Here is a 20,385-nt window from a genome sequence, read left to right on the forward strand (position 1 = left end):
TTACAGAATAATTTGTTCACTTTCCATAAAACCACTAGTCTTAAACAAAAACTCGTTAATCAACAAAAGGTTTAAAAAAAAGTCTTATCCATCTTCTTTCAAAATGTTTGTTTCAAATATAAGCGCCCTTGAGGTGATTTTCTCACGAAAACGAAGCTATACAAATAATCCAATTATTATTATTATTGAGACGTGGCATAGATTAAGGACTCTAAATATTTATTTCTCTATGAAAAATTTATGGTTAATTGTAAGAACTTCGTGGTAAACTCGAAACTTGCCTGTAATCATCTTGTGTCAGTTTGTGTCTAAAATTTTGTTCACGAGTTTTGCACTCTTTGTCAGTAATTTTTATTCTATTAAAATGCCTGACCATTTAGGCGATGATATGAGGAAGACTAAGAAAGAAGACAAAGAAGAACCAGAAAAAGAAATTAAATGTTAGATATATTTTGTATTAATTTTATGATTGAGCTTGAAAAATGCTTAATTTGCTGTCATGCTATATTTTGGTCTTGTCTTCCAAATTGTGCAATTGAAACTAATTTAATATTCTAATTAATTTTTTAATATTTACAGCTCTTGATGAAGGCGACATAGCGCTCTTAAAATCATATGTAAGTTGATTCTGATCTTAAAGTGAAATAATTTTACACATCACCTAAATCACATTAAAAAATCCAAAAACTAATATATAATCTCTTTATTACTTTCTATTTAGGGTCAAGGACAATACACAAAGAGTATAAAGGCTATTGAAGATGATATCCAAACTGTAATAAAGCTGGTGAATGAATTGACAGGAATTAAGGAGTCGGATACCGGGCTGGCCCCTCCAGCACTTTGGGACTTGGCAGCTGATAAACAAACACTCCAAAATGAACAACCCTTGCAGGTTAATGATGGTTTATTAGTAAATTGAGTTAACCGCATAAATAATAATGCTTTGTCATAATGACAACATTCACAACAGCAGTGTTTTTACTTAGAACGATTTATCTAAGAAATAATGTTATACTAACTATGAATAGAGCCTTTGCAGATTGCATTGGTGTCAATCGTTGCACTTTTATTCTTTTACATTAATTTTGGCAACATTTTACCTCCCCTTCAAATAAAAAGTAATGCATTATTTAGTGTTTTTTTTAAATGTGAATACCGCACAAGAGTCCCAACTGCTCCCAACCGTCTGGAGACAGTGAGACTATGAGCATCCCTGATAGGGTTATGTTGTTAGGCTGAAGGTAGTGGGGAGGGGAAGGAGATATAGAAGAACCCTGCTATTCAGATCTGGTCACCAAACATGGCTAAATCCATTTCAAGCAACGTTTCAATTCTGAATGATGGTCTTACACCAGGGTGATACTGAAAGTATCTTCCACTCTGGAATGTGCTGCAAATATATTATATATTATTTTGAATGTTTAGTTGATTGAACAATTATTTTAGGTGGCGAGATGTACCAAGATCATCAACGCAGACTCTGACAATCCCAAGTACATTATCAATGTTAAACAATTTGCCAAATTTGTTGTTGACTTGGCTGATTCCGTAGCGCCCACTGACATTGAAGAAGGCATGAGGGTCGGGTAAGAAATCGTCTATATGCAACATTACTTGTGTGTTATATGCTCAGCAATGCAATGGCTGCTGCCAGCTATCAACATTAAAATTTTTAACACTGCTTTCATGTGAAATGCGGTAGTGCTATTAGCCTCAATCAGTTCAGTTTATTGGATAATTCCACTATAACTACTATAATTACTAGAGTACTCCGCTGCATGCTTAATATGCAAAAGTGTATAAAATAACACTTGATTTCAAATTCCCTACTACTAGAAACACCTATTTATGTCGGAAAGATGGAAATACTTTGTCAAAATATGTTATTAGGTTCTTAGTTGGGTTATTTTAATAATTATTGCATTTTTCCTATCCTTCAAACATAACTTATGACAATCTGTTGAAACTGTCTTGTCAATTTTTGAACTAAAATTTTTTTTTAATGCATCTTTTACCATCTCCCCCGACTTAAATAGTCGTCTCTCATAGTAATGAACCTAAATCAGATGTAAATTAAAATGCAACCTAACGTCCACAAAGCAGCTTTCTGACCATGCAGGATAAGAAAGCTAGTATTTACATTGTATTCCCTTCCCGACCGGGGAAGACTGAATAGGGCGTTTAAAGCTGCGGACCAAGTATTTACGTCTCATCCCCCTCTCCTTTGCCCAAGCGCCATGTAGTAGCCCGACTAGAAACCCAGCACCCCCTATTTACAGTCAATGTAAAGGACACCCGTCTGATACAGAATCTGAAAACGAGTATTATTTGAAAAAAAGTTGCGTATTAAGTGCACAGCGAAGTGATCCAATTTTTCCGTCAAAACAAACTTCTGGATGCATTTGTTATGAAATGTTTTAATATCCATACCTATTTTGGAAGTAAGTGTTTTTGATCTTCCTTTGGAGGTGTTTTCACACTTTAATTGGTTAAATTAGTGTATTTTATCTTTTTAAACATAAACGAATTTTCCGTTTTCAGTGTTGATCGTAACAAGTACCAGATCCACATTCCGCTGCCGCCCAAGATAGACCCCACGGTGACCATGATGCAGGTGGAGGACAAGCCCGATGTGACCTACAGCGATGTGGGCGGCTGCAAGGAGCAGATTGAGAAGCTAAGGGAGGTTGTGGAGACCCCACTTCTACATGTGAGTATTGTTTAATCCTAATTATATTCTCAAAGTAAGAATTGTCCCAAAAATGATACTGTACAAATGATCCAATAATTATTATGCATTATTATCACCGGTTTGTCGTTGATTATTGTGTTAGTTATTTTTAGTGGAAAGTAATGTTGAGTGATAGAAAAGACTGATGAATTTGTGTCTTTGTCTCTTGAATAGTTTTGTTTTATTTGCGCTTCACTCATGAAAATTAATTTCTTTTCAGCCTGAGAAATTCGTAAACTTGGGAATTGAGCCCCCGAAAGGAGTCCTGCTATTTGGTCCCCCCGGAACCGGAAAGACCCTTTGCGCACGAGCTGTGGCCAACAGAACTGATGCTTGCTTCATTAGGGTTATCGGTTAGTTCTATTGCCACAACACTTGTCAACGTATTCACTAACCGCTTTGTTTTGCTGCACTTAGCAGTTGGTCTTAGATTAACTTATTAAAGTTAAAATTATTATAAATTATTGTGTCTATACTTTCCGCAGGATCTGAGCTGGTACAGAAGTACGTGGGAGAAGGAGCAAGGATGGTGAGGGAACTCTTCGAGATGGCTCGTAGCAAAAAAGCGTGTCTCATTTTCTTTGATGAAATTGATGCCATCGGTGGTGCCAGGTACATTGATGAACGATAAATAACATTAATATCTACTTCAAAGAATGATCTTATTGATTTTGATAAACGATTGTGTGTTGTTGTTTGTAGGTTTGATGATGGAGCTGGTGGAGACAACGAAGTGCAACGTACTATGTTGGAACTTATTAATCAGTTGGACGGATTCGATCCTCGTGGTAATATTAAGGTAAGATTTTTACTGCTGTTTCAATACGGCTGCCTAAGTTAACTAAACTATATAGCTGTAAGTTGAGACTTATCTCATCTTCAACTTATACTATTTGGGTCAATGCGCTACTTGGGCGGTCTCTATTACATTACTATTATATGTATAAACATTCTTCTTCTTTCATATGGTAGAGGGTTAAAAGGTTCTTGATATTATTGGATGAATTATTAACACTGCTCTTCTTGATATTATGTTCAGGTACTAATGGCCACCAATCGGCCCGACACGCTGGACCCTGCACTCATGCGCCCTGGTCGTCTCGACCGCAAGGTGGAGTTCGGGCTACCCGACCTCGAGGGCCGCACGCACATCTTCCGCATCCACGCTCGCTCCATGTCCGTGGAGCGTGACATCCGCTTCGACCTGCTCGCCCGCCTTTGCCCTAACTCTACTGGCGCTGAGATCAGGTAATTATATTATCTATTGAATTGTACCATTATGATGTTTTGTTGGAAACATCATTCAAACCAGTAGTTGTTAGGTTAATGCTTACTGAAAGTGGAACTCTTGAAATCCTGTGTGGAAAAAATTAGTTTTGCTATAAATAAACTTGTTTGTTTCTAGATATTGCGTGATTTAACGTTTAAAACTCTTTTTGTGACAAATCTGACAAAAACTTTTGTACTAAGTATTATTACTGACTGCAGTCTGAATGCTCATCTTACAAAAAAAAAGTGGGTGTGTCAAGCCTACGCAAGACAGAAGTGAAACTTCTAGTTTCAGCTGATGCTTGGCGTGGCGCAGTTCGCTGGTGTCTGAGAGAGAGGAAAGAAGAGAAGAGAGAGAACGTTCGTGAGCGGCTCCCCCACCTCAACAAGGTTTCACTTCAAAAATGCCACAGCCGAGAATCGAACCTCGCTTAACTGATTGAAAGCCAACCACGCTGAGCACCAACTGTAAGCAAAGCCGCATAAATTGATTATATTATGTAGGTTCTGAAAATATGAGAGCTTGTTATGTTTTATAATGTTACCTACATCACACCCAAAATATAATATATTTTTAAAAATAATGTACAATGTACAGAAATAGAATCCCACACAAGATCGCGTAGTGCGCTCTAGCGAACGGATATTTTATCAGAGGGAGATAGTTTTAATTTTTTTTTCTGTAAATTATTACATATTATCAAAATAAATAAATTAATTAAATAAATGTAATACAATTATCATAATATACGGATTAGATAATAATTTTAATCCAACACAATAACGCAAAGCGCGCTCTAGCGGAGTAATGTTTTATCACAGTGAGATAAGTGTTTTTATTATTTTGCAATATTATTTTCTTTTAAAAAATGTTCTGACCTACTAAAAAATAAGATATTGAATGAAAAAGGCGTTAAAAACAAAAAAATAATGTGCGATGGCCGAGAATCGAACTCGGATCAACTGCTTGGAAGGCAACTATGCTGACCATTACACCACCAACGCCAGTTGTCGGGATGAGCTAAGAAGCATTTATATGTTACTTCAAAACTTTGACTAGATCAAATGAACTTTAATCGGTGGTGGGGGTACCCGCATTTTCGTTTCGGTCATGAGTCGGTTTTACTCCGGTCCTCGAAATTGCATGACGCGCGTAAAGAAGTTTCACTTCAAAAACAAAAACTAGTAATTTTTTATTATTTATGTCTTCAATGGACTGAAGACCAAACTTCTCATATGGTAACCTTATATTATGTAGGGTTCACTGTATAGCTGATAAGAAACAAACACTCATTCCTCCTTTTTATGTACTTACTAGTGGACTCCGCAATGCTTCGCTTTGGCTAATCTCTTTCTCGGACGTCTCAGATTTCTTCCACCGTTCACTACTGTATACCACAATGTTACTTTTTGTAGTGTATGGAGCTGCACCAATTGTATCGAGTAGTCGTGCCTTTATTGTGACGTGTGAGGGTAGTACTCAGTAAAGTAATATGTAATCTAGTACTGGTATTTATTAGGGAGCTGTTTGTAACAAAAGAGACACTATCCTAGCGTGCATCGTCTTTTATAGCATCTCGCAAGCATGCTATCTCGCTTGCACTTACACACATGAACACAAACACCACACTGTTAAAAAACCACATTACATCGACTCCGTATCTCATTTCGATGCAGAGATATTGCATTAAATATTCCTTGGGCGTCCTCGACTTCTTCTACCATTCAAACCACTCTCCAAACACTCCTGGCACTAATAAGAACACACTTTGAAATTTTCATAGATATCGGGCGACTACTTTTCGAATGTTGCGAGCACAAATATACCCAGGCTGAATTTTTATATATTAACCTCTCAGACAAAGACTTTTATTTACTATGTGTTTCTTTGAGAACTGTCAAAACGTGATAATTTTTGTGTTATTTACGAGTTTTGCTAAAAGCTTCATAACTCACGTTTTGGGAAACGTAGCCTCATTCTAAAAAATGTTTTGGAAAGATTATGAAATTCACTATCGCATTGTGTTGTAATACGTAAATATTTGCGTTTCTAAATATACATTTTATGAAAACGTCAAAAATATCTAAAAATCGCTTACCATTATTTCAAAGCTGTGAAAAATGTACTTTTTTCTGAGTATCATAAAGAAATAACACTTTATATATTGAAGAAATATAATTAGAAACTATTAGTCACCTCAAAATATTAACCGTCCAAACTAAAATATTTTTAATAAATTATTTAGAAACGCAATAAATTATGAACGAACAAGATGACAGATCCAATCGGCTTAGATAATGCACCTCTACTTTCCATAGATATTCTTGAATACAGACGCGTAGCGTTATTCCTTATCGATACTCTGTTTTTTAAATCATGGCAATCCGTATACTAGTGATGGAAATAAATCAATTTTTGTAAAATCTCCCACGTTTACGTGAAAAGACGTTCTAATGTCTTGACCGCTATTATAATATTTACGTCTTTTGACGTTCTAATGTTCTGAGTGGTTAAGATTTATCAAAATAACTATATAAATCTTTTTAGATTGTTTACTAGTAGGTATTCATCTACAGTGAATCTCTATTAAAAGGTTTTTCAAGAGACGATAAAAGCCCATGTGGATTTCTCTGCTGGAGACAGATATTTCTAGGAAGGGCATAGTTTCAGTTTTGAAGAGACTAAAAAAACAAGTAACAGAAGTTCTTATGTGGGAACTATGAGTGTTTTATTGTACTTATTTAATAAAAAGCTTTAATTTGGTGTATTAACTCTTTCCAGGTCTGTGTGTACCGAGGCTGGTATGTTTGCCATTCGGGCGAGGAGGAAGGTGGCCACAGAGAAGGACTTCTTAGAAGCTGTCAACAAGGTCATCAAATCCTACGCCAAATTCTCCGCTACCCCGAGATACATGACCTACAACTAAATCTTCAAACTCATTATCAAACACGTTTTGTATTACTATTAAGCTTCAGTTTTGTCAGAAATGTATGAAAATTATGTAAAGGCATTTCAATAAAAAAATTTAACAGTACCTACCTATTCTTTATTTTACTTTTTCCAAACTAGTGACATGCAAAATAAATTTTTGTTTTCATAGACAACAATATAGTTTATGGTTACTTTTTGACAGAGCATGTGCAGTTTTGTGTGAATGACATTGAAACCAAATTTAGGGTGAGGAGAAATTGCCTGGCAGACATCTTGTGTGACAAATTTTTGAAATGATTTTTACACAAAGTGGTATAAAAAGAATTATTTTAATTTTACTTTTATATTTATCTTTATTTTAATGTTGTTTTTCTTTTATTTTTTTTTAAATGTATAAATTCTTAAATTATAAAATGGGGGCCTCAGCACGGGTAAACAACCCAGTGAGGCCAACATTACTAAATTGAAATATGAAATATTGTAAAAATGTATCAACAATAAAAAAAAAAAAAAAAAAATATTGCAATTATAGCGCCTTACGAATTTTTCTAAAGTATTTGATGAGAGAAGGAATGAATATGTCATTATATATTATGTACTTATTCCATTCCTTGTCTCATAAAATACCCCAAAAAACATAAACCCCTAAGGCGAAGCTTAATGCCAAATCACTATTTTGATTAATCTTTATAATGAATTGGTGTACATTATGAATACCAAAAAATATGCTTTAGATAAATTTAAGGTTTTCCTATCGCTTCGCTTGAGTAGAATACAAATAAAAAAATAAATTACTCAATAAAAAATATAAATGCAAATTACTAAAAAAAATATTTTTCAATAGAAATGTATGAACGCAAAAAGGAAACAACTTTAAAAACAACAGTATTATAGCTAAGATTACCTGTGACAGTTTCACTTGATTAACTTTTTTGCTTTCTTATAAAATTATTTACAAAATAAATAAAAACCAGTTTTTTTCTTGAAATCAAATGTTTCTAGACTCCGTTTGTCAAGCGATTTTAATGCCTATTACCTATGATACAAGGTATACCAAGAATATACACATTTTTGGCTTGTAGCTTCCTCTTAAAACTGAATTACTAACACAAAAATAAAATAATAATAGTTCGTTATGTACCACTTTGCATACAAATCAATTCAAAAGATAGTCATACGCACTAATGTCCCCTCCAGGGCTTTTTAGGTTAAGCACTAAAGGCATTTTTCATAATCTTCCTCCTCACCCCGCAATTTCAAATTGTTCTTGAATAGCTCTGTTCATGTCAGTGATAGACAAAAACTAATCTTCTGTGCATCTTATTTTTAATTTTGTCAAATATTAATTCGTAGGTAGGAATAATGTAACATATTGTTGCCGATGTAACTGCCTGTCTTGTTTTGTGTGTTTTATATGAATGTTTAATAAATTATTGAATTTTCATTATTCTAATGTAATGGAGACTGAAAAAACTGTGAGTGAAGAAAGTAGTGAATAATTTTTTGTTTATTTAATTATAGTACATTTTACAAAGAAGTCATTTTGTTTCAGAATCTATCTTTAGACATTTACGACCTTTGTAGCATTTTGCAGTCTGTTGGCTTTGTTCTAACAGATGATGCTGATTCACAAAAGCCAAAGACTACCGGGAGAACCATTGAAATAGTTTGTAATGTAAGTATTTAAAATTTATTTACTGTGTTGTGGGTTTGATTACCTTGCAGTGAAGATATATACAGAGTGTAACAGCACATACCCAAAGGATTTTAACCAGCGATTCCTGAGCATATTTGAACTGAAAAATGCAGTCATCATTTTGCTGTCGGATGATATTTTTTTGAATAATTTTTTTTTTGTCACGCGTCGCAACTGAATAGTTGGGTACAGCGGAATATGTGATACATGCTTCGTCTCATTCCAGCAGCACAGTAACAGAGGAGAGAGAGAATGTGATAGAAATATTTTTTGTTTTTAATTTAAAAAAAATATCATGACAACAAAATGACATACATTTTTTACTCCAAATATGCTCAGGGATCGCTGGTTAAAATCCTTCAGATACGTGCTGTTACACCTGTATACTAATTGTTAATTTATGCATATGGACGTGATATGATATTGAATGTCGAGTTTGATGAACCTTAGCATAATAATGCATCTGCAAAAATCTGTCTTAAAATCATGTAGATGGTGTTTAAAATATTGTTACTAATTTTTTTTAATAAATCATTCTCTAGCAGACTATAGAAGGGATTTATTCAAAATAAATATTGTGGATCTTGTATGTAGGTATGTTCTTTATAATGCGACAGTTATGTAAAAAAAATTAAAGACCCATAAACATTGTCTTCCGCCCTATGACAGTATGATGTTGAAATGTAACCTATTTTGGTAAAGAGCTAATAATTTGTAAAATCATTTTCATAATATTAAGGTGACTGGAAAAAAGGTTTACTTAGAATCTAACGATAATGATTGTTACTGTTGGCGCCACGGTGGACAAACGGATGTTGAGATATGGGAGACTTCTGGGACGAGTGGAGGAGTACAAACTTCTAAAACGGTGAGGATATTAAAAATTTCTTAAATATTTTTGTAGTTTGTGTATAGAAATCAAGTCTTGACTGATAACCAAAAAAAGGTTTCATAGTCCCTGGGCTTGCCCCCCCCAGAAGGGATCAACTGGCAGCTTCATATGACAATCCTCTGTAATACAAGTTCACTTAACCGAATTCCCGCGACTTAATACCTCTTTAGTGTGCCGAGGATAAAAATCCCACAAACATGCAATATGTATTATGTAAATATTTTTATTATCTACAGGAAAGTAGCACTTCAAACTGGAAAGATCTGCCCAAAAGTATAATGTCATCCATTGAGAAAACAATGGAGACCTTAGTACAAATGATTCGAGGCACCTCACCAGTAATGCACACTCCTCCAAGAGAACGGAAGAACTCTGTTACTCTCAGTAATATTGATGCCAAACTGGATAAAATAAAATCAGAGTGCCATTTAAACCTCGACGATCCAAAGAGTAACATATCACGTAGCACTTGTAACATCCACACAGCAGACATGTAAGATATATCTTTAGTTTAATTTGAGGGTTTAAAGTCAAACAACATTATCTTAAAATAAATCTGGGGCTAAAGTCAAACAACGTTATCTACAACAAAAAAACATGCCAATAATTCGAGGGCTTTAAGTTAAACAATGTATAAATCTATATCTATAAAAAAACATTCCAATAATTATTATCGGTGAGTCTTTTTGTAGATAATGTTATTTGACTTTTAGCCCTCGAATTAGTGGTTTGTTTTTTTGTAGATAACGTTGTTTGACTTTGAATATTTAGAGAAATTATTTCTTAATAGTAAACTTAAGGAAATGCTGGCGAAGAGGTTGATATCATAAATAAGACCTGTTGTATACATGATTTTTTGATTTGTATTTTAGGATGCAAGAATTAAAAGTTGAAACTCCAAACAGATATCGTTCTTTAGACGCTCTAACAGAATTAGAAAAGGAACCAATGCTACCGGAACCAGGAATATTAAATGCTAAGAAGGTGGGGTAAAAATAAAACATGTTTAAATTTTAATTGGCATTTTAAATGCTTGATTCTTGATTCATTGCCAGAACTAAAATATGGGGCAACAGGGACATACGCGGGATATGTGAGGGGCACTGGTTTACCTTATTGTAGAGACACTTTTTTTTTTTGAATTGGGTGCTGAATTTCCTAGTTTCTGTTAATTATCTGCATATTATGCTGCTATTTAAGTACCAAATATTTCTAAGAATCTAATTATTTTAGCACATAACGTTAATCTTTATAGAATGATATTATTTCGTATGATGTTGATTTTTTCTATTTCTAGTTAAAAAATATAATGATGACTCGTCAGAATACTTACACTACAAGTCCCACACTTGACCTGCGCACTACCGGTACTACTGATGTCGCCTGTGGCCGCACTTCCAGGTAAAATAAATAAAATAATAAAAAAATTGTATATATTTGCACAGACCTGTAAAAAAATCACGGGATAGTCATAGAGGCGTTATTGCATACTAAAATCTCGTCGAAACGTGTTCCACTATTATCACGTGAGTAGCAGTGAGCGGTAGCCAGATTCGGATTAGTTTCCGGTCGTTCGGCATTAAAGCGTTGAGGTCAAATTGGACTAATTGGAGGAAAACAATTTTTTTCGTTTTATGACTCATCTAAATATAATAAATACATCAACAGGGTGTGACGAATCAAATTTCGTCACAAATAAATTTGAACGTTAAACTAAGTATGTCCCGCAGTGTGCGCCCAGAGACAAAGAAAGTGTTGACAGACAGGGGTTGTAAAGAAAGAAGTGAGAAGTGCGGGGTAGGGCGACAGGTCCTACGAGCTCAAGAAAGAAAGACAGTAAAGATCGAGAGGGGAGAGAGAGGAGACCGAGACAGGAGTGGTGGTGAAGTACGCGCTCCCCGCCCAGCGGTGTGATGCTGGGCGGCGGATGAAGAAGTTACAGTCGAGTTAGAGAAAGTGATTTTCAAGTGTTATCCTCCGCCCGGCGACGTAATGTTGGGCGGGAGACGAAGAAAGTGCGGTGATCAGACGCGGCCGGGAGGGCCTGAGCTGCAGAACTGCAGAAGCTGCCACCTAGGACTTCGGCCTTACTAAGGCCATCGAACAAAATGAACTCAGTGACAACAGTGTAGCTACAATGAACAATGACAATGCGAATAGTGAAGAAGTAATCCGAACCATATGACAACTAGTTAAGTTATAGATGTAAGTAGATCTAAGTATAATTTAAATTTAGTATTAACCCTTGAAAAACCCTATTAAAATCAAGACTTATAATTATTAGATGTTCTTAATTAAATTCACCTCCCTAGTCCCCACCCAAGCGACACGAATTGGTGAGAAGGCAGAACATACGAATTGGTAAGTATAAGAACAGCAATATATTTAAGTATTATTCTGAGCTAGATGCCGGAGGAGATGTTAACGAGTTTTGTCACAAGGGATAGTCTGAATTCCCGACAAATCAGTTCCAATTTTGAAAATGGCAGTTAAAATAATTTTCTGTCAAAAGTATTATATTATAGGTAGGTACTTTATCACTTAGTCAGAATTCTCTAAACTAAGGTTTCCAATTTCGAAAATGAAGCTTAAATTCAAAGCAAAAGTTTTATAGTTCATTGAACCGGAGTTACAGACAGAGGCATGACCGAAATTGGTAGTTTTAATTATACGACCCTCATGATTTTTATTACCATTGCTTTACTGAATAGTCCAAGCAAGTCCAAGGTTGTCTGTTCATTTACTCTATTATTTTGTAGCCCTGTACCTTCTGTTGGAAGATCTGCACTGAACAAGCTCTACGAAGCTGAAAGATTATCGGAAGACTTGATGTCTATTTTGAAGGAAGCTAAGAAACTGTTTGAAGACGATTCTAGAATGTCTCCACACGGTTCAGTGATGGATGTTTCCAAAATATCACATTCAAAGGTTTGTTAACTGAACATTTCTATATCAGGCAATCAGCATGAAAGACTTATTAATGCAATTCTATTTATTTATATTACCATTAGTAGAGAGTGCAATTATTCTAATCTAGAAGTATGTTATTTAAGAACTGGTTAGGGTATATTATATGAATATAATGTAGTATTTAAGTTAAGGAATTGCAATGGGAAATATAACTAATTACCTGCTTCGAAACAGATTTTGTTTAGTTAGGCGGATAAAGAAACTATGTAAATAAATATTACAATAAAATAAACACCCGTAGCCAGCATTAAAATTGAACTTTTTTTTTAGGAATCTGAGCCGAGAAGAAGAAACAGCATAGGTCACATGTCCAGCTTAACTGCAAAATCCGGGCAACCATATGCATCAAGTCCAAACCTAAGTCGAGTACAAGAATCCAAGTTCAGATCTGTATCCAACACCAGTTTGAAGCGCATTAGGAGTGTGTCCACTAATAAAATTCACTCACCAAACTTACAAACTCGTAGTGAAGCCACCAAGCCAAGCAACTTGAAACGAAGTATCCCCAAGAAGATATCTTCTATGGCTGGTATAAGCCCTACTTTTGGAGCTAGAAAGAGTTTTGGACTAAGTTCTGTGCTCAGTAATCAAGTGTCAGGAACTTATAAACCTTTGACTGATAGATTGTCCTTAGGGGGGGCAGCTTGTAAGTACCTAATTTTATATTTTTATTGAGGAATGTAAGTCGAAATCTTTCATTCCTATGTGAAGAAATCTTACATTTCTTTGCAATCTCTGAGCGTGTTGACAGGCTCACGCTTTGCCGGGCAGCAACCGGCCGGTTATTTCAAACATTCTATGACTGCCGGGCAGTTTTCACCTCTACGAATCCATTGTACGTTTGTGCACAAGTGCAAACACAGAAGAAGGAACATTGAATGTTATTTCTAACAGAATTAAAGAAAAAATTAAATCTGTGAAAATATCGATACAAATAAATTAATGTTAGTTTTAAAGGAGATCCTATTAAATTGTCTCCGCACTGATAAAATTAATAGTTGTTCTTTGAACGGAATATTATTTCTTTTGTCACTTATAGGGTTGTTATAATTTATTATTGTATTTTTTTAACAAGCTTATTGATATAAAAAAAAATAATGCCAACTTATAATTTAGAATTAGATTTTATATTTTAAGCAATAATTATTATGAAATTAATTGCCATTTTGTCAGTTTAATACAGTTGATAATTGAAAGCAATACTTCTTCCTGCCAACCGGGCCCGGCACAGGCTGTGCATATTCCCGGGACAGTCACGGGTTTGGGCCGGTACCACCTTGCCATACATACCTTACATATATTGCCGTACAAATCAGCACCGACCGAAGAAAACTGACCAGTAAAGTCGGCGAGTCTGCCAGCACGTTTAGTAGCATATCCACAATATTCACATGCCTCCTCTTAGATTATTTTTATTTTTACAAATCGTCGTTGCGCTAGCGAGACCGGCAAAAACTTCCCAGTTTTTCATTCAAATGCTTCAATAAATGTAATAAAAAAAGTAAAACTTATGCACATAATTCCTTCTTTTTTGGAAATTTCTGATCTAAATTTTTTTTTTGCTGATATCTGGCACGCAGTTGGAGTAGTCCGCTTGGGATACCTAATACCTAATCTAACACATTGCCTTTAAGATTATTTTTCATAAAAATCGCGCTACACAAAAATACAAATCATGTAAATGTTTTTGATTAAAGTGATCACCCACCTAGGGGTCTACTGGTTTTTACAAGTGGTGCCAAAATTTAACTCGCGCCACGTAGCCATTTTTGCAAGCGCAACTACGAAATATTGAATAAATGCATTCTCTTATTATTATTACAGCTCTACCCAAGGACGGGGAGGTGAAAAGGAAAAGTTTGTACAGCCATATAAAACCAACAATATTGAGAACCCCTTCTGCTAAGGCAACTAAGAAATAAAATAAAAATGACAAAATTTCTCAAAGAACTCATCGTTTGAAAGGGTTTCAAGGAAACCAATAATGTGTAGGTACATACAAATATTCATACAAAATTTCATATTTATGTTTAAATTATTCTAGTAAAAAACTGAATACTATTTTTATATTTCCGATGTTTATAAATAATATTAATTGTCAAATTAACATTATTTTATAGTTTTCATAATAAAACAATTTTAGTAAAATATAACAACAATTAGTTTAATTTCAAACTATATTTTGGCAAAATAATTTTAACCCATTAATTTACATATTATATTATAATAAATCCTGAATTTTTTACTCCAGGTGGGGTAAAAAGTTACAAGAACGACAAAGAAATAAAATATTATAGGTGTCATTAAAAAAATTAAAACAGAATGTTGCCTGGTGGAAAAAAAATAATCGTAAATCCTAGGTAGAAAATTTGGTTCTCGTACTAGGTATAATATTCCAACCTCTTTGGCTTTATCTTCTAATCCTATCATGAATCAATAAATTCTACGGTGGTTATTTACAATAAAAAAATGTTTCTTGGTCTTGTGCTCTACTCATTTTTGTTATAAAATGTACAGCCAGGTGGCGGTAATGTCGCCGTTTGTTTTGAAATTATTTTGACAGTTTGATTTTTGATGTTGTCGAAATGGCTCCAAATTACCCTAAAGTAAACGCGTGTTATCTAAACAGAGAATGCGCGAAGACTGATAAATAAGAATAGTTGTGAACTTTATAACAAATTATTGCGTGTCTTTTCATTTACAACTCGTCGATTCAATATGTGTAATTTTGATGTTGACTTATTATTGCGATGAATTGTTATTGTGATGAATTGTATATCAAAATGGGACATTCTGGAATAAAGAAACATAATTTCAAATTGAAATATAAACTATCAGATGGAAATATTCTTCAAGTACATCATACAATTTGCCCATCATCTGGCGAAGGGAAGCTTATTCGGTTTCTATCCATAGTTTTCGACGACATTTGTGATAGATTTGCTTGCTCAGACCATCACGGTAATATTTTTGTATTTGATATGGTAGCTTGTGAATATTGGCCACTTTCTGGACACGAACCCAGCTCAGTGGCCGCGTTTGCCGCTTATCAACGAAATCTACTAATGTTGGCCACGACATGTTCCCCCTTCAACCTCTTGTTCATCGACGCTGAAACTGGAAAACTCGTGAGCAAACTTTCTGGACACAATTCTGAAATTAAGATGGTTAAATTATCCTCGAAACACGATCTTCTCCTTACTTCTACCGGTTCTGAAGCCATAATTTGGGAGTTGAAAGGACGCACTCTGTATTTCAAACTCAACTTAGGCATTGGAGAAATTACTGAAATAGGATTTTCACCTGTGTCTGATAATGTGGTAGCGTGCTTTAAAAATGATATTTTTCGCGTATGGAGCAGGAAAAATATGAAGCCGCTGAAAATAACACTTTGCAAGGAATTAAGGAAAGTGAAAAGCTTCGTATACGATAAAAATGGTAGAATTGTCGTGATCGGTACATGCTCCACCCTGAGTGTACATGACGCGGATACTTGGCAACCTACTAAACTGGTCGACACAAACAAATTAAACATACACGGGGTGAAACAGCTTCTCTTTTTACCACAACCTCTGGATGGGGGGTGTAACAACGTTCTGGCCGTTTTGTCAATGCGGTGCGATGTGCACTTGGTGAATCTAGAATATCTAACATTGATTACCACCATATCAATTGAATCTTCCAACGTTTCTAAAATCGCAACAAATTATTCTGGTAAATATCTAGCATGCATTCTCAAAATGGGACAGATAAACATCTTTAAATCCGAAAAACTAGTGAACAATAGTTTTGGGAAACCCTCTTTACCTGCAAGCGCCGACAGGAAAAAAATTAAAAGAAGATTTACTTTTGAGCCAATCGAACTAGATCAAGAAATTGACAAATGTTTGAGTGAAGATCGACTTTCAAAGATATTATCTCAGTTCGCACAGTATCCAGATAAACACCGCCCCGTAATTTGGAAGAAAATGCTGAAGACTCCAAACAATTATGATGCTTACTGCGATCTTATACTTAGACCGGTGCACCGTTGTTGCAGGGAATTGGATAAATGTATTACAATACGCAATTCTATATATCTGAAGCATACGAAAAGATTGGTGTCTTCATTGATGCATTGGTGTCCCGTCCTGGCCGAAGTGGAGTACTTGCACATCCTCGTGTTTCCATTTGTGAAGATTTTGCATCAAGATCCAATGTTTTGTTTCGAGGCGGTCGCCACAATCTTAAAGAATTATTGCCAGTTATGGTTTGAGTACTGTCCCTTGCCACCTATTAATGTTTTATCCATGGTTGAAAATGTATTAGGCGAGCACGACTGCTGCTTATTGGACCATTTCTGTGTCGTCGGTGTCACAAGTAAGGTGTACGCTTTCAAACTGATGACCAGTGCTTTTAGCGAAGTGCTTTCATCTTCAGAGTGGCTGATCCTTTGGGATCACATATTGAGTAATGAAACGTCTTTCATTTTAATGGCTATTGTGGCGTACAGCCTTATTCATAGAAACACTCTTAAAAGTTTTTCCAATATTCAACAATTTGATGAATTCTTTTCTACTCAGAATTCTACAAACATGAAAGCCTTTATTAAAAAAACGAAAAAGCTTTTAAAAGAAACTTCTTATGGTAACCACCCAAAGCAATACTTAAAGCGGTTTACTCCCCTAAGAAAGGGTTCGTGCTATGAACAATGCCAACTAAGAGTGGCAGGCATAAAAGTATCACTTTGTTGTAGAAAATAAATATTTTTTACAGATTCCAATAATAAATAATATGTTATTTATTTTCCCCTAGTTTTATTCACAAGTACATACCATTTTCCCCTCTGTAATATATATTATTTCCGGTAAATATTTACCATAAAAACAATACTTCGTTTCAACTAAATTACGGCAAGAAAAATATTGAAATTACCGGAAATTAAAAATAAATGCATACAAATAGCAAACAATCAATATTATTATTGTGTGCTTTTCGTTCTATTTGGCAGTAGGTACCAAGGTACCTACCGTCAAATGTAGTAGTAATAGCAATAGTAAATACACTATAATAGGTAATAGTTCTATGAACATTCAAGGTGGCCGCAAACTAGACGTGAATTTTTCCGTTATTTTTTACATTAACCCCACACAGGAGGCCCTGAGGAGAATAAGTTCCTTCAGGGCCTATGTCATCTTTTGGGATGCTGTGTGGAGGGTCCTTTTTAAGGAAAGGAAGTTCTAGGAAGGTAAAATGTATGAGAGTTGGGTAGGAATTAATGGATCAGTGTGTCATCCTGAACACACCTCACCCGATGAACCCGGGCATCTCTGCTAAATCACCAAACGTAGCGAACCACTTGGGGTTACCTATGGCAGAGGTTTTGATTATCCAATAAATGGTTTCCGGGGCGGCGGTACCCAAACCCGCCTCCCAAATTGGTATCCCGTTTAAATTTGAACGAAACTGCAAATTGAATTTTCGGTAATTTAAATACTTTTTTCTCATAGTAATTTAGTTGGATCGAAGTATTGTTTTTGATCCTTATTAAGAGTGTCACATAGCACTCTTTTTAGGGTGAATTGCCTAATACAAAAAAGAGTGTGTTTAAATTGTAAATATTTACCTTATTTCCTTCAATGTACCCTTTGACGATAAAATAAAAATAGGAAGGGGCCTTGATTGGGTTCTTAAAATTGTATATGAATTGAGTATGGTAAAATTGTAACAAATACATACCTAATAATACATAATGTTGTCAGAGGAATCGAGTCCCTGATGAAGTTATAAGTTCAAAACGGGGTTACGATAAGAACCCTAAATGTCTGGCAGAGGCCGTCCTTCTATAGTTAACTAAAATGCATCTGATATAGAGGGTACCCGAGGGAAATCCGTATGTGATTGAATTTAAAATTCAGGAGATCCTGAATTATCTGGGCTAGAAGATGTCTGCAAGTTCCGAAGAATATAAAACAAGTACGTATGCGTAGGAATATGTTTTTAAGTCGAAGTTCCATTGATTGCCTCCGTCTAATTATGTACGTACTATATGCAGTACCTAACTAAAATATTATGCAAAAGTTTAACACCAGTTCCTGTGTAGGTACGCCGTTGAGTGTGTAGTGCCAAGCGGACAAGATAGTCAAATCTACCTAAGTTACGTCGTTTGTGGCAATTATCTTCCTACTTACTTGCAATTTTGTAACTTCGTACCTATCCATAATTCCGTGGTACATGCCAAAGTATTATAAAGTGGATACTGCAACAGCTCATTATGTCGGTATCTCGATTCCTTCTCCTTTCTCCACCACTGTATTGATGACCCATCGATTATTTTCACCAGGTACCCGGTGTATTATCATTTATTATTTCCAGCTGTCAGTATTAAACCGTCGAAAAGCCAAGTGAAGCGTGACAATCCATGGGGAAAATGCCCCATTACCGACCTCTGTTTATGAAAGTTATTACTTTACTTTCCCCTGTATAAACATAAAACATCGATTTGTTGAATTTTTACTGAATATTGACGCTGACCTGGAAATTTATTTATAAATCAAAACGCTTGCTAATAATAATTATTGGTTTAAATGAAAGGCTATTAGTATTTCTTTTCATCTTATTGACTTAAACGAGGTAGTTAAAGTATCTCAAACTGGCACCTACAAGCAGGTCCGGCTTTGTCAAACCAAATAGTGCTCACCTGCCAATCGTGTCTTAATCATGAGTTCTACATAAAAAGTTTGCATTTATACAATATCCTACAAGCAAGTTATTTGATAAAAAGATACAGTTGGTAAAGGCTCTGAAGGTATTAGCCAATGACTAAAAAACTGTTATTCTATATTCAACGCGTTATTTGCTGATCTCAAACCGAAACATATTATTAATTAGGTAGATATCAAAAGGTAGTTTTTCCAAATAAACAGTGTCCGGAAATGTACGTGATTATAGCGAAAAGCCACGCTAAATGCTTTTCAATTAAAATCTAGGTCTTTTTTCAGAATTATTCATGATGAATGAATGCGTGGTTTTTGTACTAATTACAAAAGAATGTGCATACTTAGAAGCAAATTTTATTATCTAAATAAAACTGAACATAATATCTATTAATTGAGGTTGCCGGAGAATTGTGTGAAGTGATTTTCTTTTGAGTAGACAGCGTTTTAGTATTCTCCATGCGTGCGTGCAGCGTGCAGCGCACGATATAAGTACATATACGCCTGGCGCACGATATATACGATACACCTTGTCGCACGAATTTTGCCTTAATTGCTCCATTCTGCGAAGAAAATCACTTCCCCGCTCGTGCTCCATTATTTCCACCAAGGCATTGTGACGCCTATGCGAATAACTTGAAGTCACACTATTCTCCCATCGCTCTGCTGGAGATGTTTACTTTTGAGACGGATATAATAATGCTTTATCTCGCTATTCCTCATATCGAGTCGCTCGGAAAGATAAATTCATCTATTTTATTCTCTTTAACCGCAATGGCCTTCCAAGCGGTGATAAAGTCAGCTAGTTTTTTGTAATAATTATTGCCTGATGGCGGAATAATGTTTGGTTCCAGCGGTTTGTTTTGTGTTCTGTTAACAGATCATTTGTATCGTACCTTTGCCCGGGGAAGACTTGTTCTTAGATCATCGGGATTTATCGTATTTTCGTGACGTTTTCACTTACGATTTCGAGTGTTATTCGCCCATGAATGAATCAGTGGAATGTGATAGCATTTTCCAGTAGAGATATTTCGAAATAAAATCCTTCGAACATTTCATGATAATATTACTTATTATTACGAAAATACAACGTTTTTCTTCGAGGAAAATGTTGATATTTCTCGATCAACATTTGTACAGTGTTTTAATTGAATCGAAGCATTCGCCAAAGTGAAGTAATACTAGTATTGTTTTATG

General features: G+C 35.1%; 3 protein-coding genes across 3 annotated transcripts; all 3 read left to right on the top strand.

The window, feature by feature from the left end:
- The first annotated feature begins 262 nt into the window (after positions 1–262).
- On the top strand, positions 263–7,037 carry Rpt1 (26S proteasome regulatory subunit Rpt1). The gene is made up of 10 exons (XM_089636103.1): positions 263–440; positions 580–617; positions 722–895; positions 1,450–1,589; positions 2,545–2,713; positions 2,955–3,087; positions 3,220–3,346; positions 3,437–3,533; positions 3,774–3,982; positions 6,786–7,037. Exons 1-10 carry the CDS (start codon positions 365–367, stop codon positions 6,928–6,930), a joined length of 1,308 nt encoding a protein of 435 aa, XP_089492229.1. The 5' UTR covers positions 263–364; the 3' UTR covers positions 6,931–7,037.
- Positions 7,038–8,289: 1,252 nt separating this feature from the next.
- Positions 8,290–14,563, top strand: LOC149426221 (uncharacterized). The gene is made up of 9 exons (XM_089636091.1): positions 8,290–8,410; positions 8,488–8,610; positions 9,371–9,499; positions 9,760–10,016; positions 10,396–10,507; positions 10,821–10,924; positions 12,283–12,451; positions 12,764–13,139; positions 14,318–14,563. Exons 1-9 carry the CDS (start codon positions 8,354–8,356, stop codon positions 14,413–14,415), a joined length of 1,425 nt encoding a protein of 474 aa, XP_089492217.1. The 5' UTR covers positions 8,290–8,353; the 3' UTR covers positions 14,416–14,563.
- Positions 14,564–14,983: 420 nt separating this feature from the next.
- On the top strand, positions 14,984–17,244 carry LOC149426222 (TBC1 domain family member 31). Its single transcript, XM_089636116.1, has one exon. It carries the CDS (start codon positions 15,244–15,246, stop codon positions 17,233–17,235), a length of 1,992 nt encoding a protein of 663 aa, XP_089492242.1. The 5' UTR covers positions 14,984–15,243; the 3' UTR covers positions 17,236–17,244.
- The last annotated feature ends 3,141 nt before the right edge of the window (positions 17,245–20,385 follow it).

Source organism: Hesperophylax consimilis, chromosome 1, assembly GCF_061612785.1.
Source record: "Hesperophylax consimilis isolate HC1 chromosome 1, BYU_Hcon_1.0, whole genome shotgun sequence".
Classification (NCBI taxonomy): Eukaryota; Metazoa; Arthropoda; class Insecta; order Trichoptera; family Limnephilidae; genus Hesperophylax; species Hesperophylax consimilis.